The sequence below is a fragment of the Vombatus ursinus genome, unplaced genomic scaffold, assembly GCF_900497805.2.
Source record: "Vombatus ursinus unplaced genomic scaffold, bare-nosed wombat genome assembly UNPS02014773.1, whole genome shotgun sequence".
Lineage (NCBI taxonomy): Eukaryota > Metazoa > Chordata > Mammalia > Diprotodontia > Vombatidae > Vombatus > Vombatus ursinus.
Genome location: NW_020954551.1, coordinates 32,908,189 through 32,930,734, shown reverse-complemented (window position 1 = coordinate 32,930,734; position 22,546 = coordinate 32,908,189). Strand labels below are relative to the sequence as shown.

The following is a 22,546-nucleotide window of genomic DNA, read 5'->3' as shown; positions in this document are numbered from 1 at the left end:
GAGGTCCCTTCCAGATTTAAGACAGTATGAATTATAATAATGGAGTTCTGTGACCACAAGTTAAAGATGTTTACTTTCTGTGCATGTTCGTTAAGTTTCTTTGTAGTCCAGAACTGGGCTTAGGAATTAGGAGTGTGTAAAACTATGTATGACGTGATTTAAGTACAGGCACAAAACTTTTAGTTCCTGTAAGTCTTTGACTATTCTTTTGTCCCCAGGAAGTTTATATGAAAGTTCATTTAAGGGTCAGAAGGCTTCATCGTTGAAGTACTCAAATTCTCTTATACCATAATGTTTGAAGTTGAATTTCTCTGTGTTTGCCTGGAATAAGTCTGTCAGTTCATTTACTTACCTGTCTAATTGCCTTCTGAAATTCAAGCTTATTTGTAGATTTTCCATTGCCTTTATGAAAAACAAAACAAAACAAAACAAAACCCAAAAACAAATCATCTGGATTGTCACTCTTTTAAATGCTGGACTTAGAGTCAGGAAGACTGGAGTTCTAGTATGGCCTCAGACACTAGTAGCTGTAAGACCCAGGGCAAATCACTTAACCTCTGCCTTAATTTATTTATCTGTAAAAGGGAGATAATAATAGCACCTACCTCCCAGAGTTGTAATGGAGGTAAAATGAATATTGTGAAGTGCTTTATAAACCTTAAAGCACTAAATGCATATTATTAATAGCTGTTATTTTATTTCATGAAACATCAGGCTGGATAAGACCTTAGAAATCATCTAGTCTGTTACCATTATTTTACAGAGCAAGGAACTGAGGCTGAGACAGCTAAAATGACTTAATCCAGAACACAAAACTAAGAACTGTTACAACCAGAACTAACTCTTGGCATCCTGCCTCCTGGTTAATTGCTTTGGTCATTACTCCATGCTGCTTCCCACTTTGTCGTCTTTTTACAGGGTGAATGCTGCCTTGTGCTTCACTTGGTGCTGGCTATACCTGATATGTTTCTCTTTTAGACTAGAAGCACTGGGAGAAGGGGCTTTATTCATTGGCTTCACCACTTGGTCCCTTTACCAATATACATTAAGGGACTCAGGCAATTTTATATTGGTAGAAATGGTTCAGAGCTGTTGAGGCATTATCAGTTAATGCTTTTCTTAGTTGAAATTATAGGTTTTTTGGTGTTTGATGTTCTCCTAGTGTGATAAACGTGCATTATTTCTAAAAAGCCTTGAGTTTGTGGGCTCTGGCTAGAGTTTTTAGGAGTGCTTTTTTTGCCAGATCAATAATCACTTTCTTCCATAATCTTTCCCAGCTCAACACATCCTTGAAAATCTATGTCATGGTGCTCTTTATTAAAATTTGTGAAAACTTTTTTTTTTTGTGATGAAAATTTCATTGAAGATGAGCTCCATGCCATATTGACACATATAGAAACTTCAAAAAGCAATATGCAAACTTGTATGTGTAGTATTTAAACTTTCTGTAATTAGCTGACAAGAAATCTCATGATGAGATGGCACCTTAGTTGCCGCTTTGTTTAAATTCAGGATCTTTTAACCAACTTCATTGGAGGAATTGTAGCTGTTGGAGATACAGGTTATCGTTAAACCTCTAGGCGTATCACTATTTGTTTCTTTCTTTTCCATTCTAGCTTTTTAGCTAATGCCAGCCTTGATTTTTGCCTGGTTTTTATTAAGTTTTTCTTTTGGATCATATTGACATCTTCTTTCCTTTTGAGGAAGCTTCTTTGCTAAATACTTTGCAAAGGGAATTAGGGCCAATTTTTTTTTACCCTTTTTGAGTGGAAGAATCCTCCAAAGCTTCTATTTCTGGAGTGTTCAGTCTCTCTAATTGAGAGTATATTTGAGTTGTTTACTTCTAAGATTACCAGCTGAATTGAATTCTGAGTTATATTCCTAGAGCCTCCAAGAGATATAAAGAAGAATCTTACCTGGATACTTTTCTTTATTCATGTTTTCAGTTTCCTTCCACACTATTAACTGTTAATATTGTGACTGCATCTACTGTTTATGAGATCTAGAAAACTTGGGATGTGGCAAAGGTCATGGGAAGTTTATGTATAGTCCAGGAGTATGGGTGTGGCATACTGTTAGTCAAATTTTCATCAATGACAGCTACCTTGGTTCTTTAGCTAAGGAGCTTGAATCCCTGCCCATTTGATGTATTTTATTAATTAAATTTTTTCTCTTGTCTATGGAATGTATTTTTAAAAAAGCAGTCCTCAAAATATGTAAGAATTCCTTAGGAATGTTATTATTCCAGAAACTTCATTGGAAGAATAAGATCTTTTTGATGGATTATAATTCATTTTTTGGTGAGTCATCTTATACTAAGAATCAGGCATTATAAATGACAGCACTATAGAACCTTCTTTTTTTCTACATAGTAAACAAAGAGAAGATTGGAGTGGAAGTGAAAAAAATGACATCTAGTTTAAAAGGACCAGGAGGCCCCTGAAACATGAGAGAGGCAGTGTGTGGCATGATGGGAAAAAGTGTCAGGGGTAGCCTGGGTTCAAATTCTCCCTCTTACACTTAACTATGGGGAAATCCTATAAGCTTTCAGGGCAGATGTAGCAGAGCATACCTTGTAACACCTTCTTCCAAGGCTTCTTATATGGTTCCACTGGAGGTCTATCTGAGGTGAGGTCTGGAAAACACTTTCCACACTTTAAGGTTTTTATATTAAATGTTGTCAGTTAGAATATGTAAATATAAAGTTAAGGTTGACATAACCTCACCTGTTAAGCCCAGCTACCTTTATCATCCGAGAACACATCTCAATGGGTCAATCAAAGACTTTAGGCTAAATGCAAAGTATCCTTGAAAATCATTGGAGGAATTGCCCAGGAAGTCTATTCTGACTGCGTGAGGGATGTAGTAATGCCCGATGGCACTTGTAAGGAGTGTGCTCTTTCAGTCCAATTGATTTTTGACTGTTTGGAAACAAAGTGTTAGGGGTAGATACAAGGGACACCTGACTTGGAAAGAAGGACAGCTGTCAAAAGGAAAGAGAGTAGAATTGAGCTGTGACGGGGCTGGAGAGACTGAGAAGGGTCTCAGGCTCTGTATTCATGTCACAGCAGAAGAGCTGACTTGATGCTGCCTGTTTTCTATACCTGTTTAGGGCCTGGTCGCCATTCTGGAAAAAGATTTACTTATTGCCAATGTCCCCTCCTGGTTCCTGGCAGTCAGTGGACACTGGAATATATTTTACTGCTTCTTTACCCAGATATTTCTGATAACCTGTGTTTGGCTTCAGTCATAAAGAGGTTGGTTGTTAGAGAGAAACATAAATGTAAATTAAGTCACAGAGCCAAATATCTGCCTAAATATCAATAATTTTCCTACCTGGAGGCTCAAGCAATTGTGATTGTAACCTTCACTTTTTGTTTAATATAAACTCCGTAAAGCAGCAGAGGAGAGAACCATGTGAACTCAAAGGGCCATTATATTGCCTCTAAGCTTAAAAGGAGCTAATTGTTTTTTCAGGGTATTACATTAAGGAAGAGTTTAATTTTTCTTTTTAAAAAAATGTAGCATTTCTTCATGGTTTTTAACTTTTCTTTGTAGGAGGAGAGGATAGTAAACCAGTCCTCACAGATCTAAGCTCAGCTGCAGTCCAGTTACCCCAATCAAAGGTGGAATCCCAGATAGAGATGGAACAGGATGCAATAGAGGACTCTTCTGATTTATCCAAAGTTCAGGAAACTCCTCTGTTCATCACATCAGATTCAGGAAGCAGGTAATTGTAATACAAGGATTTTCTTGTAAATTTTCTATCTTTATTTCTATTCACGGGATAGCTGGTTAGGAAAGAGTTTGAGAAATAACTTTGAGATAAAATCTAGGTGTCTGCTATTAGTAGTTCCTCAATGACTTATTATTTTTGATAACTTCTAGTACCTTTCATTTTCATGTGTGACATTTATTTACTATTAAGGCAGAAATTGAGTGGTTGCAATCAGTGATTACAGAGGGTGACCCTGGTTTCCCCCCAACTCCTTACTGAGAACCACACAGACCTTTTGTATATTTCCTGAGACTAGAAGAAGGCCAGGGGAGAAAGGTTTAGGGAGTGGTGATGACCACTATTTGAATCAAGGAGGGTTTGTGAGGAAGTAAAAACTTATGTTATACAGAGGTTTATGTTGTATTTTGATAGATCCATTATTTTATCATGTGGGTGGTCTCTTCAGCAAATAGTCAGTCAACAAGCATTTAGAGAAGGCCTGCACAACCTGTGGCCCATGGGCCGCTTTTGGCCCTTGGGCTGCTTGCAAATGCCAAAGGATTTTGGGTGCTCTGTGAAAAATGTTATTTTCTTGTGTGATTATTCTACCAGAAGACCATTTGGACTGTCCTTATGTGTCTGATAGTGAACAGCTTTGATAATTTTCCATTCAGACATCTCCTTGATAATGTTTTCATGCCGTTTCTTTTTTTAAAAAAAAATTTTTTTATTAATTTATTTTGATTTATCAATCATCACTTCCATATGCTTTTGAGTTTAAAATTTTTCTCCCCCTTCCTCCCCACCACCCTCCCCAAGACGGTGCACAATGTGATATAGGCTATATATTTACATTCATATTAAACATATTTTTACATTAGTGATGTTGTAAGTAGAAATTAAAACCAATAGGAGGAACGATCAGAAAGAGGAAACAAAACTCAACAGAAGAGAAAAAAATTAATAATGCGGCTTCCATAGTTCTTTCTTTGGGTGTCGATAGCATTTTCCATCACATGGCCTCTGGAGATGTCTTAGATCCTTGTATTGCCAGGAAGGGTTAAGTTTATCAATATTAGTCATCACATAACGTGGCTGTTATTGTGTACTATTTCTTTCTTTTAAAAAAATGATTAAAAAAATTTTAAAAACCATTTTTACTTTTTCTCCAATTACATGTCAAAACAATTTTTTAACATTTGTTGGGTTTTTTTTAAGTTTTGAGTTCCAAATTCTATTCCTCCCCTTGCCATTCCCTGAGACAGTAAGCAGATATAAGTTATACATGTGCACTCATGTAAAACATTTCTGTATTAGTCATTTTATACAAGAATTCTCAAATAAAAGAAAAAGAATGAAAGAGAGAAAGTGAAAAATAGCATGGTTCTCATGCTGTTTCTTTCACACAGGTCATCACTGGTAACATATTAGTGCCTACTTATCTCTTTGTAATTTTGATTCTTTACCAATATTAGTATTCCATGTTTCTCAGCCACATATCATTATTAGAAGGGAATATATAGTATAAAGATAGACTTTTGTGGAAAGGAGCTGATGAGACCCATGACAGTTCTGCACAATTTCCCAAATGAAATCTAGCCTAATGTCTTACTTGCTAATTAATTCTCTGACTTGCTTGTTGTTCATCTGTAGTGCCTAACTAGGATTGATATCAATTGGACTACTCATCTAACTATATGTCATTTTCTTGACAATCTGTGTATACATTTGACTTATTTTTTCACTGTAGATGGCTAAGCCAGTGTCTTTCACATTCTTATGGGTTTCATTGAAAAGGATTTGTAATGCTCCAAGACTTAGTTTACTGAGTACAATTGTCAGCCTGTTAATGGGAATATTTAGAGAGTCTCACCATCAGTAGGGATTCTTTTTATTTGGACTCTACATAAGAAATCTCTGATGCTGGCAAACACCTTAAATGAGTATGGGTGTCCCTTTTTTATACCTTGCTAATAATCACTAGATTGTTGACCAAAGTTACCTCTGTATTTTTATATATTGCATCCTTTTATAATTTCTATTCCTACAGGATTTCTGTCTGAGGAGAACCTTCAAGGACACATTTCATTTCACCAAACCATTAAAAAATCAGTAAATAGAATGGCATCTTATAGTCTATAAGATTCTTAATTGTATGATCAAAGATGTGTCTGCTGTAGAAAACTATGTGCAAAAATTCTGCTTGTTCCCTCCTCACGGTTTTGCTGGAGATCCTATCAATGCGTTTCATTCTTTTAGAGTTTTTTTTTTTTTTTTAATAAAGATGAGAAAATAGGGATATGGGTTGGTAGGTGCTGGTGTATTGTTGGTAGAATTCTTTTTTTGGTAGAAAGCATTCTCCATGGTCTTTTCCATTCTTTGGGAATCTTTCCCTATTTAAAATACCTTGAAAATCTTTCTTTGTGTTTTACCTTTAAAATTGTATTGCCCCCTGGGTGGATTTCATCTCTTTGGTCAGTTCCTCATGCAGACTACAGATGCTACAAAGCAGAAGTCATTAAGAAGTCAGATGTGTAAAGCCAAAAGGAAGTGTTTTGAGGAAAGTGAGGAAAATTGAAGATGAGGCAGAAACTGGAATTTTCATGGGAACCATATAGTCCCTATTTAAAATAGATAAAATTAATTGTAATTGTAACAGATGCCTTAGAATAATAAACCATGCATCAAGTTGAGAAAAAATATTTTTAGTTTAGGGGTGTATGTCCAGTAGCTTGCTACTTTCTCAAGGCTCCTGACATACTCCGGATGAAAGACTCATAAAAAAAATCAAATTTTAGGAAGGAAAATCATGGGGAGCATTACCGAATTAGTCTAAAGTTCAGCAAACAAAAAGAATATTGTATCTTATATTTTCTGAGGGAATGTCACTTAGTAATACCAGATTTCTTGAAGAGTTTGGGGCCTCTGTGTAGTTGCTATAATTTTCACTTAGACTTCAATCTATTTCTCTAGCCCCTTCTTTTTTTAAAATTAAATTTTATTTTTTCAATTATCAAGCATTTATTTTTTCTCTCAAAAAACAAGCAAGGAAAAATAAAATGCTCATAAGAAGTATACATATTCAAGCAAAACAAATTCCCATATTGTCTATGTCCAAAAGTGTGCCACATTCTGCTTATTTAAAAAACACTTGCTTCATCTCTGCCAGAAGTTCTATTTGATTTTTTGTTTGAATTGTGTTTTTTTAAATTTCTTGAGCTTTTGCTTGTAGTTGTTTTGGAGTCTTCTGGGTTGGTGTCTTTTTTTAATCTTTATAATTAATTAATTTATTTTTAGTTTTCAACTTTCATTTCCATAAGATTTTGAGTTTTAAATTTTCTCCTCCTCCCACTTCCTCCCTACCAAGACAGTGTGCAATCTGATATAGGCTCTACTTATACATTCATATCAAGCATATTTTCCCATTTGTCATGATGTAAGGAACAATCAGAACTAATGGGAGGAACCATGAGAATGAAGCAATAAAACAAAACAACAAAGGAAAAGGAGAGCAGCTAGTATGCTTCTATCTGTATTCAGACTCCATAGTTCTTTCTCTGGATGTGGATAGCAATTTCTATCGTGAGTCTTTTGGAGTTGTCTTAGATCCTTGCAATGCTGTGAAGAGCCAAGTCTATCAAAGTCAGTCATTGCACAATGTGACTGTTACTGTTTATAGTGTTCTCCTGGTTATGCTCATTTCACTCTGAATCAGTTCATGTAAGTCTTTCCAGGTTTTTTTGAAGTGTGCCTGCTCATCATTTCTTATAGCACAGAAGTATTCCACTACATTCATATACCACAACTTGTTCAGCCATTGCCCAATTGATGGGCATCCCCTCAATTTCTAATTCTTGACCACCACAAAAAGAGCTACTGTAAATATTTTTGTACATGTGGGTCCTTTTCACATTTTTATGATCTTTGGGATACAGACCTAGAAGTGGTATTGCTGGGTCAAAGGGTAATTTTTATAGCTCTTTGGGGATAGTTTCAAATTGCTCTCCAAAATGGTTGGTTCGGTTCACAACTCCATCAATAATGCATTAGTGTTCCAATTTTCCCGCATCTTCTGCAGCATTTATTATTGTCTTGTTTTGTCACGTTAGCTAATCTGATAAGTGTGATGTGGTATCTCAGAGTTGTTTTAATTTGCATTTGTCTAATCAATAGTGATTTAAAACATTTTTTTGTATGATTATAGATAGCTTTAGTTTCTTCCTCTTACAAACTGCCTGTTCATATCCTTTGACTATTTGTCAGTTGGGGAATGACTTGTATTCTTATAAATTTGACACAGTTCCCTATATATTTTAGAAATGAGGCCTTTACCAGAGACACTGGTTGTAAAAATTATTTCCCAGCTTTCTACTACCCTTCTAATCTTGATTGCATTGACTTTCTTTGTGCACAAACTTTTTAATTTAATGTAATAAAAATTATCCATTTTGCATTTCATAATGTTTTCTATCTCTTGTTTGGTCATAAATTCTTCCCTTCTCCATAGATCTGAAAGGTAAACTATTCCTTGCTCTTCTAGTTTGCTTATAGTATCAGTCTTTATATCTAAATCTTGTACCCATTTTGACTGGTCTCTGCCCAGTTTCTGCCATACATTTTTCCAGTTTTCCCAGCAGTTTTTGCTAAATAGTAATTTCTTATCCCAGAAGCTGGAGTCTTTGGATTTATCAAATAGTAGATTAGTATAGTCATTGACTGTTGCGTCTTGTGTACCTAACCTTTTCCACTGATTCGCCACTGTTTCTTAGCCAGTACCAAGTAGTTTTGATGATTGCTGCTTTATAATGCAATTTAAGATGTGGTACAGGTAGGCCACCTTCCTTTGCATTTCTTTTCATTAGTTCCCTTGATATTTTGGACTTTTTGTTCTTCCAGATGAATTTTATTGTTTTTTCTAGTTTTATAAAATAATTTTTTGGTAGTTTGATTGGTATGGCATTGAATATGTAAATTAATTTAGGGAGAATTGTCATTTTTATTACGTTAGCTCGGCCTACCCATGAGCAACTGTTATTTTTCCAATTATTTAGATCTGACTTTATTTGTGTGAAAAGTGTTTTGTGATTGTGTTTGTATAGTTCCTGGTTTTGTTTTGGCAGGCACAGTCCCAAGTATTTTATAATGTCTACAGTAATTTTAAATGGAATTTCTCTTTCTATCTCTTGCTGCTGGCCTTTCTTAGTAATATATAGAAATACCAATGATTTATGTGGGTTTATTTTATATACTGAAACTTGGCTAAATTTGTTTATTATTTCAAGTAATTTTTTACTTGATTCTCTAGGATTCTCTAAATATGCCATGATATCATCTGCAAAGAGTGATATCTTTGTTTCTTCTTTACCTATTCTAATTCCTTCAATTTCTTTTTCTTCTGTAATTGCTACAGCTAACATTTCTAGCACATTATTGATAATAGACATCCTTGTTTCACTCCTGATCTTATTGGAAGTGCTTTTAGCTTATCCCCATTACATATAATGCTTGCTGATGGTTTTTGATAGATGCTCTCCATCATTTTAAGGAAGGCTTCATTTATTCCTATACTTTCTAGTATTTTTAATAGGAATGGGTGTTGTATTTTGCCAAATGCTTTTTCTGCATCTATTGAGATAATCATATGATTTCTGTTAGTTTTGTTGTTGATATGGTCAATTATGCTAATAGTTTTCCTAATATTGAACCAACTTTGCATTCCTGGTATAAGTCCTACCTGGTCATAGTGTATTATTCTCGAGATAAGTTGTTGTAATCTCTTTGCTAATATTTTATTTAAAATTTTTGCATCTATATTCATTAGGGAGAATGGTCTATACTTTTCTTTCTCTGTTTTGGGTCTTCCTGGTTTAGGTATCAGCACCATATCTGTACCATAAAAAGTACTTGGTAGGACTCCTTCACCTATTTTCCCAAATAGTTTATCTAGTATTGTAATTAGTTGTTTTTTAAATGTTTGATAGAATTCACTTGTAAATCCATCTGTCCCTGGAGATTTTTTCTTAGGGAGTTTATTGATGACCTGTTCAGTTTATTTTTCTGAAATGGGGTTAAATATTTTATTTCCTCTTCTGTTAATATGGACAGTTTATATTTTTGTAAATATTCATCCATTTCACTAAGATTGTCGAATTGATAAATATTCATCATTTCACTAAGATTGTCAAATTTATCGGCATACAGTTGGGCAAAATAGTTCCTAATTATTGTTTTAATTTCCTCTTCATTGGTAGTGAATTCACTCTTTTCATTTTTTATACTGGTTGTTTGGTTTTCTTCTTTCTTTTTTTTAATTAAATTAACCAAAGGTTTGTCTATTTTATTGGTTTTTTCATAAAACCAGCTCTTAGTTTTATTTATTAGTTCAATAATTTTCTTAATTTCAATTTTATTAATCTCTTCTTTGGTTTTTAGTATTTCTAATTTGGTATTTAATTGGGGATTTTTAATTTGTCCTTTTTCTAGTTTTTTTAGTTGCATGCCCAGTTCATTGATCTCCTCTTTTTCTGTTTTATTCATGTAAGCATTTAGAGATGTAAAACTTCCTCTAAGGACTGCTTTTGCTGCATCCTGTAAGTTTTGGTATGTTGTCTAATTATTGTCATTCTTTTAGATGAAGTTATTGATTGTTTCTATAATTTGTTGTTTGACCCACTCATTCTTTAGGATTAGATTATTTAGTTTCCAATTAATTTTTAGTCTATCTTTCCATAGCCCTTTATTACATGTAATTTTTATTGCATCATGATCTGAAAAGGATGCATTTAATATTTCTGCTGTTCTGCATTGGATTATGAGCTTTTTATGCCCTAGTACATGGTCAATTGTGTTAGTGTCTTAAGCTTCCCTTACAGTCTAGCTTCATACTGTTCTTCTGTTTGCTTACTTCATGACTGGTTAGGAATGGGCTCTGCGTGCTTCTGAAGGGAAGTTCTGGGCTGGTTCTGTTGCTGCTTTCTTGGGGAACTGATTGTTGTGTTATTACAGAATCCAAGGGACAGGTTGGAGACGTGCAAGCTTGAAATGTTCCCGAAGTGTTTTGATTCAAGGCAGTCCAATTGCTGTCCCTTTGGTCTGAGCTCTGCAAGTTCTTAACCTGGGTTTGGGTTTGAACAAGAGTAAATGGTGCTGGACCTAGCTGATGTGAGTCTGTTGGAAAGCTCTGTCAGCTTAGAGTAGCCAAATAGACTCTCCTTTGGTCTGGGATTCCTGCCCTGGTTATCCCTCTGCATAGTTGGCTAGACATGGGAAGTGATATCCTGCTTGCCACCTCGATATCTGAGCCCCATAATTGCTGCTGCTGCTACTACTGCTGACTTCTGAACCTCCTTTCTTGGTACACTGCCCAGGGCTTCCACACCTGGGAATGCCATGGTTGTGTGCAGATCCACTTCTCAGTCCACCCTAGGTCTGTGACCCAGAACTGGGCTGTTGTTTGTTGTTTATTTGCTTCCGTTGTTTCGGTTGTGTCCAACTCTTTGTGACCCCATTTTGGGGTTTTCTTGGCAAGGATACTGGAGTGGTTTGTCATTTCCTTCTCCAGCTCATTTAACATATGAGGAACTAAGGCAAACAGGGGTAAGTGACATGCCCAGGGGCACACAGCTAGTAGGTGTCTGAGGCCAGATTAGAGCTTAGGAAGATGAGGCTTTCTGATCCCAAACCCAGTGCTCTCATCTATTTCCATTGTAGTGCCAAAGTAATAAGTCAGGTAGATTCCAGGCATGTGTTTAGGACCTCCTGTAGTGCACGGATTTCCATGGGTGCTAGAGTACTCTGTGCATGGCATGCTTCTGGCCTTACCTCAGTTGCCAGTGTCCACAGACTTCCTTGGTTGTCTCCTTGTGTTGTGCTGGGCTGGACAAAGTGATTCACTGTGGGTTTTTTTTTTTTTGTTTTCTGAATTTTCCCATCAGCATTTGGTCTGGTGTATTTTCTAGATCTGTTTAGAGGAGTTTTGTGGAGGGGAGATCAGCCATATTGGTTTCCACCACTCTTCCTTTTTGTCTCTGCTTTCAAAACCACACTTCATAAAAGCTGTCAAGTGCTTAACTTAATCATTGAATTTAGGAATCTACTAGCATACCTAGAATATCATAAAGTATTGAGAAACTAACATACTCTGGTAAAGACTAACATCAGAAAATTAGAGTATATGTGTGCATATATTTTGTCTATGTATATATTTGTACATGTGTATACATGTATATTCTGTGTCTATGTGTATATTTTATACTTATATATGTAATTCACATGTGACATACATATGTATGTATATATAATAGTATTTTCTGATATTCTAATGGTATCCTAGTCTCTCTCTCACACACACACACACACACACACACACACGTGTGCATGATCATGTGCATACACATATACATACTGGAATAAGCCCTTTGAATCTTCCACATGGTTTTCATAAATTAGAGAGATTCAATCCTTTTCAAAATACTTGGCACTCTTTGGGTGCTTTTAAAAAAAAAATATATTGCCAGAAAGGTTTCTCACAAAATGAGGGTAGGAATGAATTACTGTCAGCATGAGATCTCCTCATTCTTAGGGAAGGGAAGAGTAGGAATGGAACAAACATTTATCAAGTGCCTACTACATGCCAGGAACTGTGCTAATTGCTTTACAAATATCTCATTTAATCCTCACAACAACCATAGGAAATAAGTGCTATTATTATCATCACCCCCATTTTACAGTTGAGGAGACTGAAGTGGACAGGTTAAGTGACTTGCCCAAGGTCATATAACTAATAAGTGTCCAAGGCTGGATTTGAACTCAGTTCTTACTGACTCCAGGCCCAGTGCTCTATTCACTAATCCGACTTAGTGCCCTAAAATAGAATGAATAGAGCAATTAGTGAATAGAACACTAAGCCAACTAGGTGCCCTAGAGTCATTATTTGATAACTTCAAACAAATACTTGAAAACTTGCTTAGTAAAATTATTGAAAATATCAACTTGAAAAAATGTTACTAAATATTATAAAATACAGGCATAGAATTGGAAATTACATTTTAGAAGTGATCTATCAAAACAATTAATTTAGTGGTGAATGCTATAAAATGGACCAAATTCACGTACAAGTTATTGCAGGATTCTTAATTTTATCCAAGTTTCACAAACCAATTGTGAAGTTAGAGTGTTTTCATAGTACAAAATTTAGAAAATTGTATATAATGTACATTTTTCCTTCTTAAAAATGAGAGAGTTTCTGAAATAGTATAATTTAAGAAGCTTATTATTTTTAAAGAGAGAAGTCCATCTATTTTTAATCTGGCAAGCATGAAAAGAAATATGTAAATTTTGAAAAATGGTGCTGTCATACTTTAACACTGTATTATTTCAAGAGCCTACCTTTGTTTCATGAGTAGCAGCATGAATTGGCGATAATATTTGTAGTACTTAGGTTATAGGGTTGGTGTGAGGAGCAATTGAGGTAATTATATATTTAATGCAAACCTTAAAGCACTCAAACATGTCTGTTATTATTACGTGTGTGGTTATTCCCTCCACAGTATGGTACAGTGGAAGGGCTAGGGGCTTTTGAATCAGAGGACTTTGGTTCAAATCCCGGCTTAGCTACTCACTACCTTTGGGACCTTGGATAATGCACTTTACTTCTCCAGACTTCATTTTCCTGATCTGTGAAGTGAGGGGGTTGGAGTAGATACCTGTCTTCCCAAACCAAAAACCAAGCCCTGGAAGACTTAACATTTTCTGTTTAATGCCTGGAACATTTTATCTCCCTTTCCCCTTCATCCCATTGTACTGACTGTACTGGTGGTTTTCTCTGTCTTCCATTACACCTGGGCCCTGGTCTCCAGCCATCCTCCACTTTACTGTCTGACTGTTTCTTCCCTGGATGTATGCTGCTCACTCATGGCCTCCTCTTGTCCCTTTCAGCTCTAGAAACTGGAAAGGGTAAGTTGGTCAACTCTCCTATTACTCTATTCACCATCCTGGTAATGTTCAAAATTAAAATATCCCTTCTTGCTGACCTTTCCCCATGTGTGTTATCTCTCCACATTAAAATTTTACTAACTGCCGTGTGGGCAGGAGTTGTTTTGCTTTGGTATTTGTAGAGCATTTATCAAGAGCTCACAGTGGAGGTTGTACATTCATTCCAGATGACCTCAGAGGTCCCTTCCAGTTCTTGATCATGAATCTGTGATGTCACCAACATTGCAGCCCCTCAGTGGCCTAGCAGATGATCTTCACTGCCCTGTGTTCAGTCTATGATCAGCCTCTCTCTTCTTAGCCAGGCTGGGCCCTTTCTTGAAGCTTTTCCATCTTGGCTTGATCCGCTGGAGTCTCTCTCAGCCAACACAGCTATGGTTGACCCAGGTTACCACCATGCCACTGTAGGTCTTCCCTGGAGGGTCTCTGCCTGGCTTAATGCCTGATCGTGGGCAAGTTACTTTGTCTCTAAGGACTTTGAGTTTATTCATCTGTAATGTGAGGAACCTCAACTGGATCATCTCTAAGCTTCCTTCAGCTGTAAGGATACTTTAATACAAAAGAAAATCCTCCATTTTGTTTTAGTAGCCACAGTTAGCTTTTTTAAACTCTTATTGTACACAAGGTAGTATGCACTCAGCTTGAAGAGTGACCTTGTTATCATCACGTGACCCAATAAAGCATGTCCATTCCTAATTGTTGCTCTTGTGAAGTTGTCTTTGTTAATTTGTTTCCTTTCTTTTAGATAAATGCCTGTTTTAGGAGTTAAATTGTTAAAGTATTTGCTATCTTTTAAAGCATAAATTTGAGATGATTAACAAACTGATAAGAATGTTATTTATTGCTGAAACAACTATCCACATGTTGGATGATTCCCAGGAATTAGAGACACTTGCCTAAACTTCAATAAATGACTTTATTGTTCTATTTAATTAGGAAAAGGGAATTTTGGTTTTCCAATTTTGGCAAGCATAACACTTCTCCTTATTGACAGCTGAATTGTTGAAAAAAAAAATGCGCCTTTATTGTGACTGTGTAGGGAAAGCATTTGTGCCTTCTACCTATAGACAGGAGGGATTAAAAAGTAACCCTGTCTGTAAGGATGGAATTTTCATTATAAAAAGAGAGTTAAGCCATCGTCTGAGGAGAAGTAGTTGAATTATGAATCTGGCATATTTTAAAAAATAAGATTGATATATGCACACTGACTTAAAGTCTCTGTTACATAAGGAACAAAAGTTTGTTGAGAAAGATAAGATAGGGGCATTGATGGAATGAAAATTTTAATTAAAATTACACTATCACTATTTACTCTTTGTGACTTGTGAGTTCAGAATATGATGCTAATTGAGATCAAATATGTAAGTATAATCTCCATGTAGGACAGTCATTTAACTTCGTTCTGTTAAATGAATATAGATTATACCTTTAACTTCTATCCATTATCCTACAAGTATAAAGAAATTGGTCACAGGAGAGAACTACGTAACAAAGTGTGGATTGCTGTTCCCTCAAATTAGGAAAAAGCCATCCAAGTACACATTTTACTGATTATTCAGTAATAGACTCTTTGTATGTGAATGGCATCATTTCCATATATAGTGTAAGGAAATGGATTGTGATGATCACAGAAGGGTGGTTTTTCATTGCTCTTACTCAGTGCTGGCAGGATTCTTGCCAGAGTCCTCTTTAATTGAATGATCCTTCACCTGGAAGATGGTCATATATCTGAGGGCCAGTGTGGCTTCAGAAAGGGCTGAGAAATGGTTGACATGGTGTTTGCTGCCTGACAATTCTAGGAGAAATGTCAGGAACACATGTACAATGTGCGCTGACCTGTCCAAAACTTGTGGAAGATCGTGGCAAAATTTGGTTGCCTAGAGAAGTTCATTAGTGTTGTACATCAGTGTCAGGGTGGGTGCTTGCATGGATTCTGGCTAAAGGACGATGCTCTCACCCTTTCCCAGTCACCAGTGGACTAAAGCAAGGCTGTGTGCTTGCTCCTATGCTTTTTAGCATGATGTTTTCCGCAATGTTGTCAGACGAGTACAACAAGGACAAAAACAGCATCAAGATCAGTTACTGCACTGATGGTAAACTATTTAACTTGAAAAGGCTACAAGCCAACTAAAATGGAGGGCGAGTTGGTACTCAGCTTTTTGTTTGCAGGTGATTGTGCACTCAGTGCAGCCTCTGAGACTGAGATGCAACAGCATATGTACTAATTTTCTGCCTCTTGTTCTAATTTTGGCCTGACAATTCTAGAAAAAATAGAGATTCTCCACCAGCCAGCACCACAGCATCCATACATAGAACCATTGTTTACTTCAAATGGAGAAATTTTGAATGCTGTAGATAAGTTCACTTACTTTGGCAGTATACTTTCCAGGGATGTGTACATAGATGATGAGATTGATGTATGCATTGACAGAGCTATGTCAGTGTTTGTGAGGCTCTGAAGGAAAGTGTGGAAGAGAAGAGTTGCCTACCAAATTAAAGGTCTACAGAGCCATTGTCTTGACTTCATTGTTGTATGTCTGTGAAACCTGGACAGTCTACTAACATCATGTCAGAAAATTGAGCCACTTCCATTTCAATTGTCTTAGAAGGATTCTGAAGTTTACCTGGCGAGATAAGGTACTGGACACTGAAGTCTTCTCTTGAGCTAAATTAAGAAGCATTCAAACTCTGTTGCAGAGAACACAACTCTGATGGGCTGGCCACGTTGTCTGAATGCCAAATGTATGTTTACCATAAAAGACTTTTTTTTACAGAGAATTCACACAAGGTCAGCATTCACATGGAGGTCAGAAGTAACACAAGGACATTTTCCAGGTCTTTGAAGAACTTTAGTATCGATTGTGAGACATGTAAGATGCTGGCACAGGACTGCCCAGGATGGCATGCCTGTATCAAAGAAGGAGCTGTGTTCTATAAGCAAAGCAAAAGAAATGTGAGATGAGCAAATCTAAAGACATTCCAAATGTTCAGACAGATTATCTGGGCTTGATTTATGGTAGAGCCTTCTGATCTCATATTGATCGGATTAGCCACAGCTGAACACACCGTACCTTGACCCCAACATCCTGATGTCATTTTGGTCCTCTTCAAGTATGAAGAACAAACAGCAACGTGTATGGCAGCATTTACATGCATAGTGTTGGAGAAGGCACTTTGACAGAAAGGATAAGTAAGAGTTCACTGTCTGATAGCTATATGGTGATGCATATATGTTTTCCCCTAGTATTTCTCCTTCCTGCAAAAAAAAAAAAAAAGAATATTTGAAAGAAAAATTTGTGACTATCATGAGAGAAGAGATATAGGTGGAAACTAGGAATGCCACACAGAGAAGAAGGACAATATGAGTAGCTAATGTTAGGGGGATATTGTAATCTTTCCTTAACTTTTTGAGAAACTAAGGAAAGATGGAAAAGAAATATTAAATAAACAGATGCTATGTAGCTCCCCTAAGGAAACAATAGATGATACCTAGACATTATCAGACTTGCACTTTAGGAAAATCACTTTAGTGGCTGGATAGAGGATAGGTTGGAATAGGGAGAGACTCGAGGCAGGCAGACCCACAAGCAGGCTATTGCAATAGTTCAGTCATGAGGTGATGAGGGTCTGCACCAGAGGAGAGAAGGGGGCATTTTTGAGAGATGTTGCAAAGGTAAAATTGTCAGGCCTTGGCAACAGATTGGTTATAAGTGAGAGATAGTGAGGAATCCAGGGTGACTACTAGGTTTAAGCCTGAGGAATTAGAAGGATGGTGGTGCCCTCTATAGTAATAGGAAAGATAGGAAAGGAATAGACTTTAGGGGGAAAGATAATGAGTTTGGTTATGCAAATGTTGAATTTAAGATGTCTACTGGATATCTAGTTTGGGAAGTGTGAAAGGCAGTTGGAGATGCAGATTCCAAAACTGTACAATTACAGATTAGCTGATTTGAGGTTTTTCCTGAAAAGGAGAGAGATAGATGGTTTGGAGAGGATTCCAAGAATGCTATATTAGAACAACAAAAGCCATCAGGTGAAAGATTATCCAGAGAAAGAGGAAGACGAGAAGAACAGGGCTATTTGATGATTCCCTACTCAGAGTTACTGTGGCAGCTATTTATTTGACCTGAAAACAACAATAGAGAAATCATTTATCTTCCTGGGATATCAATCCAAGACATGATAGAACTTTCCAAGACTTAACCCTACAAATAACAACTACCTACTTCTGGTAATTCATGTGGGCACAAATGGCACTTGTAAGAGAAATCTAAAAAGTATTGCCAATGTTGTAAAGACTAGGGCAAGACACTAAAGATTATGGGTCCATAGGCTATGTTTTCCTCGTTAGTGCCCATTAAAGACAAGGGATTCAGAAGAGAAGAAATAATTTGGAAAGTGAATAGCCAGTTAAGAAGGTAGGATTGGGGCAGCTAGGTGGTGTGGTGGATAGAGCTCTGGCCTTGAAGTCAGGAGGACCTGAGTTCAAATCCGATCTCAGACACACAACACACAACACATACTAGCTATGTGACCCTGGGCAAGTCACTTAACTCCAATTGCCTAGCAAAAAGCAAAAAAAAGAGGAAGGTAGGATTATAGATTTAGCCCAATGCCTTAGATTTTCAAGATCTTTTTGGATATGGGAATCATATTTAGATTTCTTGATCACAGTTTATAATACAGAGTAGAAAAATTACTGGCCAGAGGTGAAGTGTACTGACAGAGGGTGGTAAATAATGTATTTGAACTAAAAAAGGATGGGAAAGGGAAAAAAGTGCTTGTATATATCTCTTAAGTTAAAAACTTTAGACATTAGTGACAAAAGAATTGCAGTTGATAAAAGTTCAGAAATTCCTAAGAGACAAAATCCTAGAAAAGATCCATTAGTAAAATCAGAGGCCTCCAAAGGTCTATACCCCAATACCCAAAGTTTAGACAACAAACGAGGAACAGGAGGTGCTAACGGGGGGGGGGGGGGGGGGGGGGGGCAGTGTGAGGGGCAAAGTTGACCTTGTTCGTTTCCCTGAGACTTACTGAGATAAAACTTAATGTTGTACTATGGCTCTAGATGAGTATGTATTATTCAAAAGAAATAGGATTGGTAAAAATAGAGTGGTTATAGTCCCATTGTATATTAAGAAGGAATACTTATGTAAGGAAATATAAGAACCAGAGGGTGGAATATCATAGAGAGTATTTTGGCAAAGGTTAAAGGAGGGAGAAAACAAAATATTTTTTTAATAGAATATACTAAAGACCACTTGGACAGAAAGAGGAAATATATGAGGAGCTGGAAAATAAATAGCAAACCCTAGCCCAGAGGTATGACATTGTAGTGATAGGAGATTTCAATTATCCAGGTATCTGCTGGGCTTTCTGATGATTGACCTATTGCTAGGCCCCAGCTGACAGAAGTGACTCCGTGTTTGACCATTAATTAATCTATCTATATACTGGGAAGTTTCTATGTATGTACTCAACAACTGATTTTATCAGCTACACTCAGAATTAGGAATGCAAAGTTAGCAAACTATCAGCTTCGCAAACTTCATCTAATTTAATATGTAAAGTTAGCAAACTTTATTCATCACAGTGTCTTTATGGTTGATAAGGGGATCTTAGTCCTGAGAGCCTGCTAATTGAATGCCTTTAATATCCACCTCCCACAACCACTTAGTCTCTGTGAATCTGCTCAGCAATAGCAGTCAGACAGAGACTCAGAAAATCTGGGCTCTGGAATGGGATATACACCCTTCTGTATGCAAGGTGAGGTTGCTGTTTGCTTGTGAGTAATAAACTGCCTAACTAGTAATCCACCTAGTGCTTACATTGCTTCTCAATACCTCTTCACCCATACGTGATCCCCTCACATTCTCTGCCAAAAGCAAAGCAGTTAATAACTTCTTGGAAGCTTTACTAGTAACTTTATCCTTTAGAAAGTAGAGGAACCAACAAGAAGAATTTCAATTCTAGATTTGATTCTTACTAACACAGAGGCTGGTTGCTAGAGTGGAGGAGTTACAGGGGAGTAACCTGGAGTTTTTGGTAGAGAAAAAGGAGAAATCTTAGCATAAGTTTATATGCACCAGAGATTTTAGGAAAGCAGATTTCAGAGCATTTAGAGGAAAAATGAATAGGATCCTATGGACCAAAATGCTTCAGGGGCAATAAGCCCAGGAGATATTTAAGAAAGAAATTTTGAGGACAGAAAAGTAAATAATTCTAATGGGAGGGAAAATGGAAATTGTCTGAAGAAACCAATGTGAACACACAGGGAAATCAACAACTAACTTAGATTTTCGAAAGAAATGTACAGAAAATAGAACTTAGGTCAGGTAATAGAAGATTGGTAGCATAGCACATTTCTAAAAAATAGTAACTTAAAATCCTAGAATGAGCTGAGACTGGTGAGAGAAACTAAGGACAACCAAAGAGAATGGTTTTGGTTTTTTTTTTTTTTTTTTTTGGTTTGTTTTTAGCCTCATTGGTAGACAAAAAAAACTCAAAGAAGAGATAGGACCTTTGTTTTGGCAGGTGGGGTGGTGATAACTGACAAGAGGGAGAAAGCAGAAATTCTCAAGAATTGTTTTCTTTGTTTCCCCTGCAAAGGAGAATGATTGTTACTCTGAAAATGACAGAACAAAAAATGACTAACTTGGAATTGATATGCAAGTTAAATAAGGAGAGAGAGAAAATACCTGATTTCCTTGATGAATTCAAGTCAACTGGCCTAGATGATTTTCATGCTCTGATCCTGAAAGAACTGGTAGATATAATTGCTGAATCACTATCAGTGATATTTGAAAGATGCAAGACAGGAGAGGTTCCACGAGATTGGATAAAAACTAATGTCTCAATTTTCCAAAAAAGGGAAAGAGAACAATATGCAAACGATATAGCATGGGGAGCTTGACTCATTCCCCAGAATGTTCTAGAAAGGATCATTAAAAGATGGATGTTGAATATGTAGAAAGGTAAGGAGTAGTGATACAGAGCCAGCATTGCTTTTTATCTGTACTTTTCTCATGAAGAAATATACTAGTTGATAAGAGAATCAAATATATTAAAAACTGGTTGGATGATTCAAAGAGTAGTTGTTAATGGCCCATTCTCTGCAAGAGATGAGGTTTTCAGTGGAGTATCCCAGGTATCAGTGCTTGGCTTTCTGCTCTTTAGCATTTTAATCAGTGACTTGGACAAAAAGTATAGATGATATGCTCGTCAAATATGTTTGTTGGGAAGTAGATCTTGCAATTTTACAGTTTTATCAACTCTTCATAGATTTTCGAAAGCATTTGAAATATGGTTTTAAAATTGTTATCTTTCTTTCTATTGACAAGAATTAAGTATTCAAATAATAAAAAGAAAAAATAAAAAGTGATTAATTTCATCATAGACATCTGTTAGTTACAGATTGTTCTAAGAAGCAAAAGCTGTGCATATTAACTTAAATCGAGATAGTAACAGTCATCTTATATATTTAATTTGAATTCTATTGTTGATTAATATCTTCTTTACTTACATAGTTGTAAAAGTATTGCCTGGAAGAGTTAAAGAAAGAGATAAGAGTAGTAGAGGAAAAATTGGGGAAAGAAAACTATAGTGATGCAGTAAAATTATGAAAAGTGAATTAACAACTTGATTAAACAAAGGCAACTCCCCATCCCCAAACCAAAACAACCCAGAATAATGCCTTAAAAAGCAGAATTGGCCTTGTGGTAAAAGGGGGGAAGAAAAGAATTCCTTAAAAAGCAGAATTGGCCAAATAAAAAAAGCTCACTGAAGAAAATAATTCCTTAAAAATTAAAATTTAAAATTAATTGACCAAATCAATTATAAAAACAATAAAAAAATCATGTGATTGTCTATAGATGCAGAAAAAGCTTTTGACAAAATACAGGATTCATTCCTATTACAAACATTAGAAAGCATAGGAAGAAATGGGACTTTCCTTAAAATGATAAGTAGTTCCTATCTAAAATCATCATCAAGCATTATCTGTAATGGAGATAGCTAGAAGATTTTCCATTAAGATCGGGGGTGAAGCAAGGATGCCCATTATTACCACTGTTATTCCATAATGTATTAGAAATGCCAACTTTAGCAGTAAGAGAAGAAAAAGAAATTAAAGGAATTAGAATAGACAGTGAGGAAGCAAAACTATCACCATTTGCAAGATGATATGGTGGTATACTTAGAGAATCCTAGAGAATCAACTAAAAAACTACTTGAAATAATTAACAACTTTAGCAAAGTTACAAGATATAAAATGAGCCCACATAAATTATCAGCACTTAAAATAACTGCGGACAATATAAAATAGTTGGAAATCTTCCTGCCAAGACAAATCCAGGAACTATGAACACAATTCCAAAACACTAAACACAAATATCGGATTTAAATAATTGGAGAAGGGGCAGCTAGGTGGCTTAGTAGATAGAGCACTGGCCTAGGAATCAGGAGGACCTGAGTTCAAATCTAGCCCCAGACACTTGACAACACTTACCAGTTGTGTGACCCTGGGCAAGTCACTTAACCCCATTGCCTAGCCCCTCCCCCCCCCAAATTGGAGAAATAGTAATTGGTCATGGGTAAGCTGAGCCAATATAATAAAAATGACAGCTCTACCTAAATTACTTTACTTGTACAGTGCCATACCAATCAACCTACCGAAGAATTATTTTATAACTGAGAAAAAATAATAACATAATTCATCTGGAAGAACAGAATGTCACAAATATGAAGGGAATCAATAAAAAAAAGTGTTAAGGAAAGGAAATGTTAAGAAAAAGGTTAATCTAACCATACCAAATTTCAAACTGTATTATAAAGTGG

At 36.2% G+C, this 22,546-nt stretch overlaps 1 protein-coding gene across 6 annotated transcripts in view; it reads left to right on the top strand.

Annotated features, from left to right (window-relative positions):
- The window catches only part of RAD18 (RAD18 E3 ubiquitin protein ligase), a 133,665-nt gene that overhangs the window by 61,298 nt on the left and 49,821 nt on the right, over positions 1-22,546 (top strand). For 4 of the 6 annotated variants that reach the window (XM_027864088.1, XM_027864085.1, XM_027864086.1 and 1 more), the window contains exon 11: positions 3,559-3,730. In XM_027864088.1, the coding sequence (XP_027719889.1) occupies positions 3,559-3,730 (172 nt within the window). Of the gene's footprint in view, positions 1-3,558; positions 3,731-5,768; positions 5,810-13,575; positions 13,673-14,013; positions 14,216-22,546 lie in introns of those variants that run through there. The other 2 variants (XM_027864087.1, XM_027864089.1) reach the window with 2 other exon arrangements.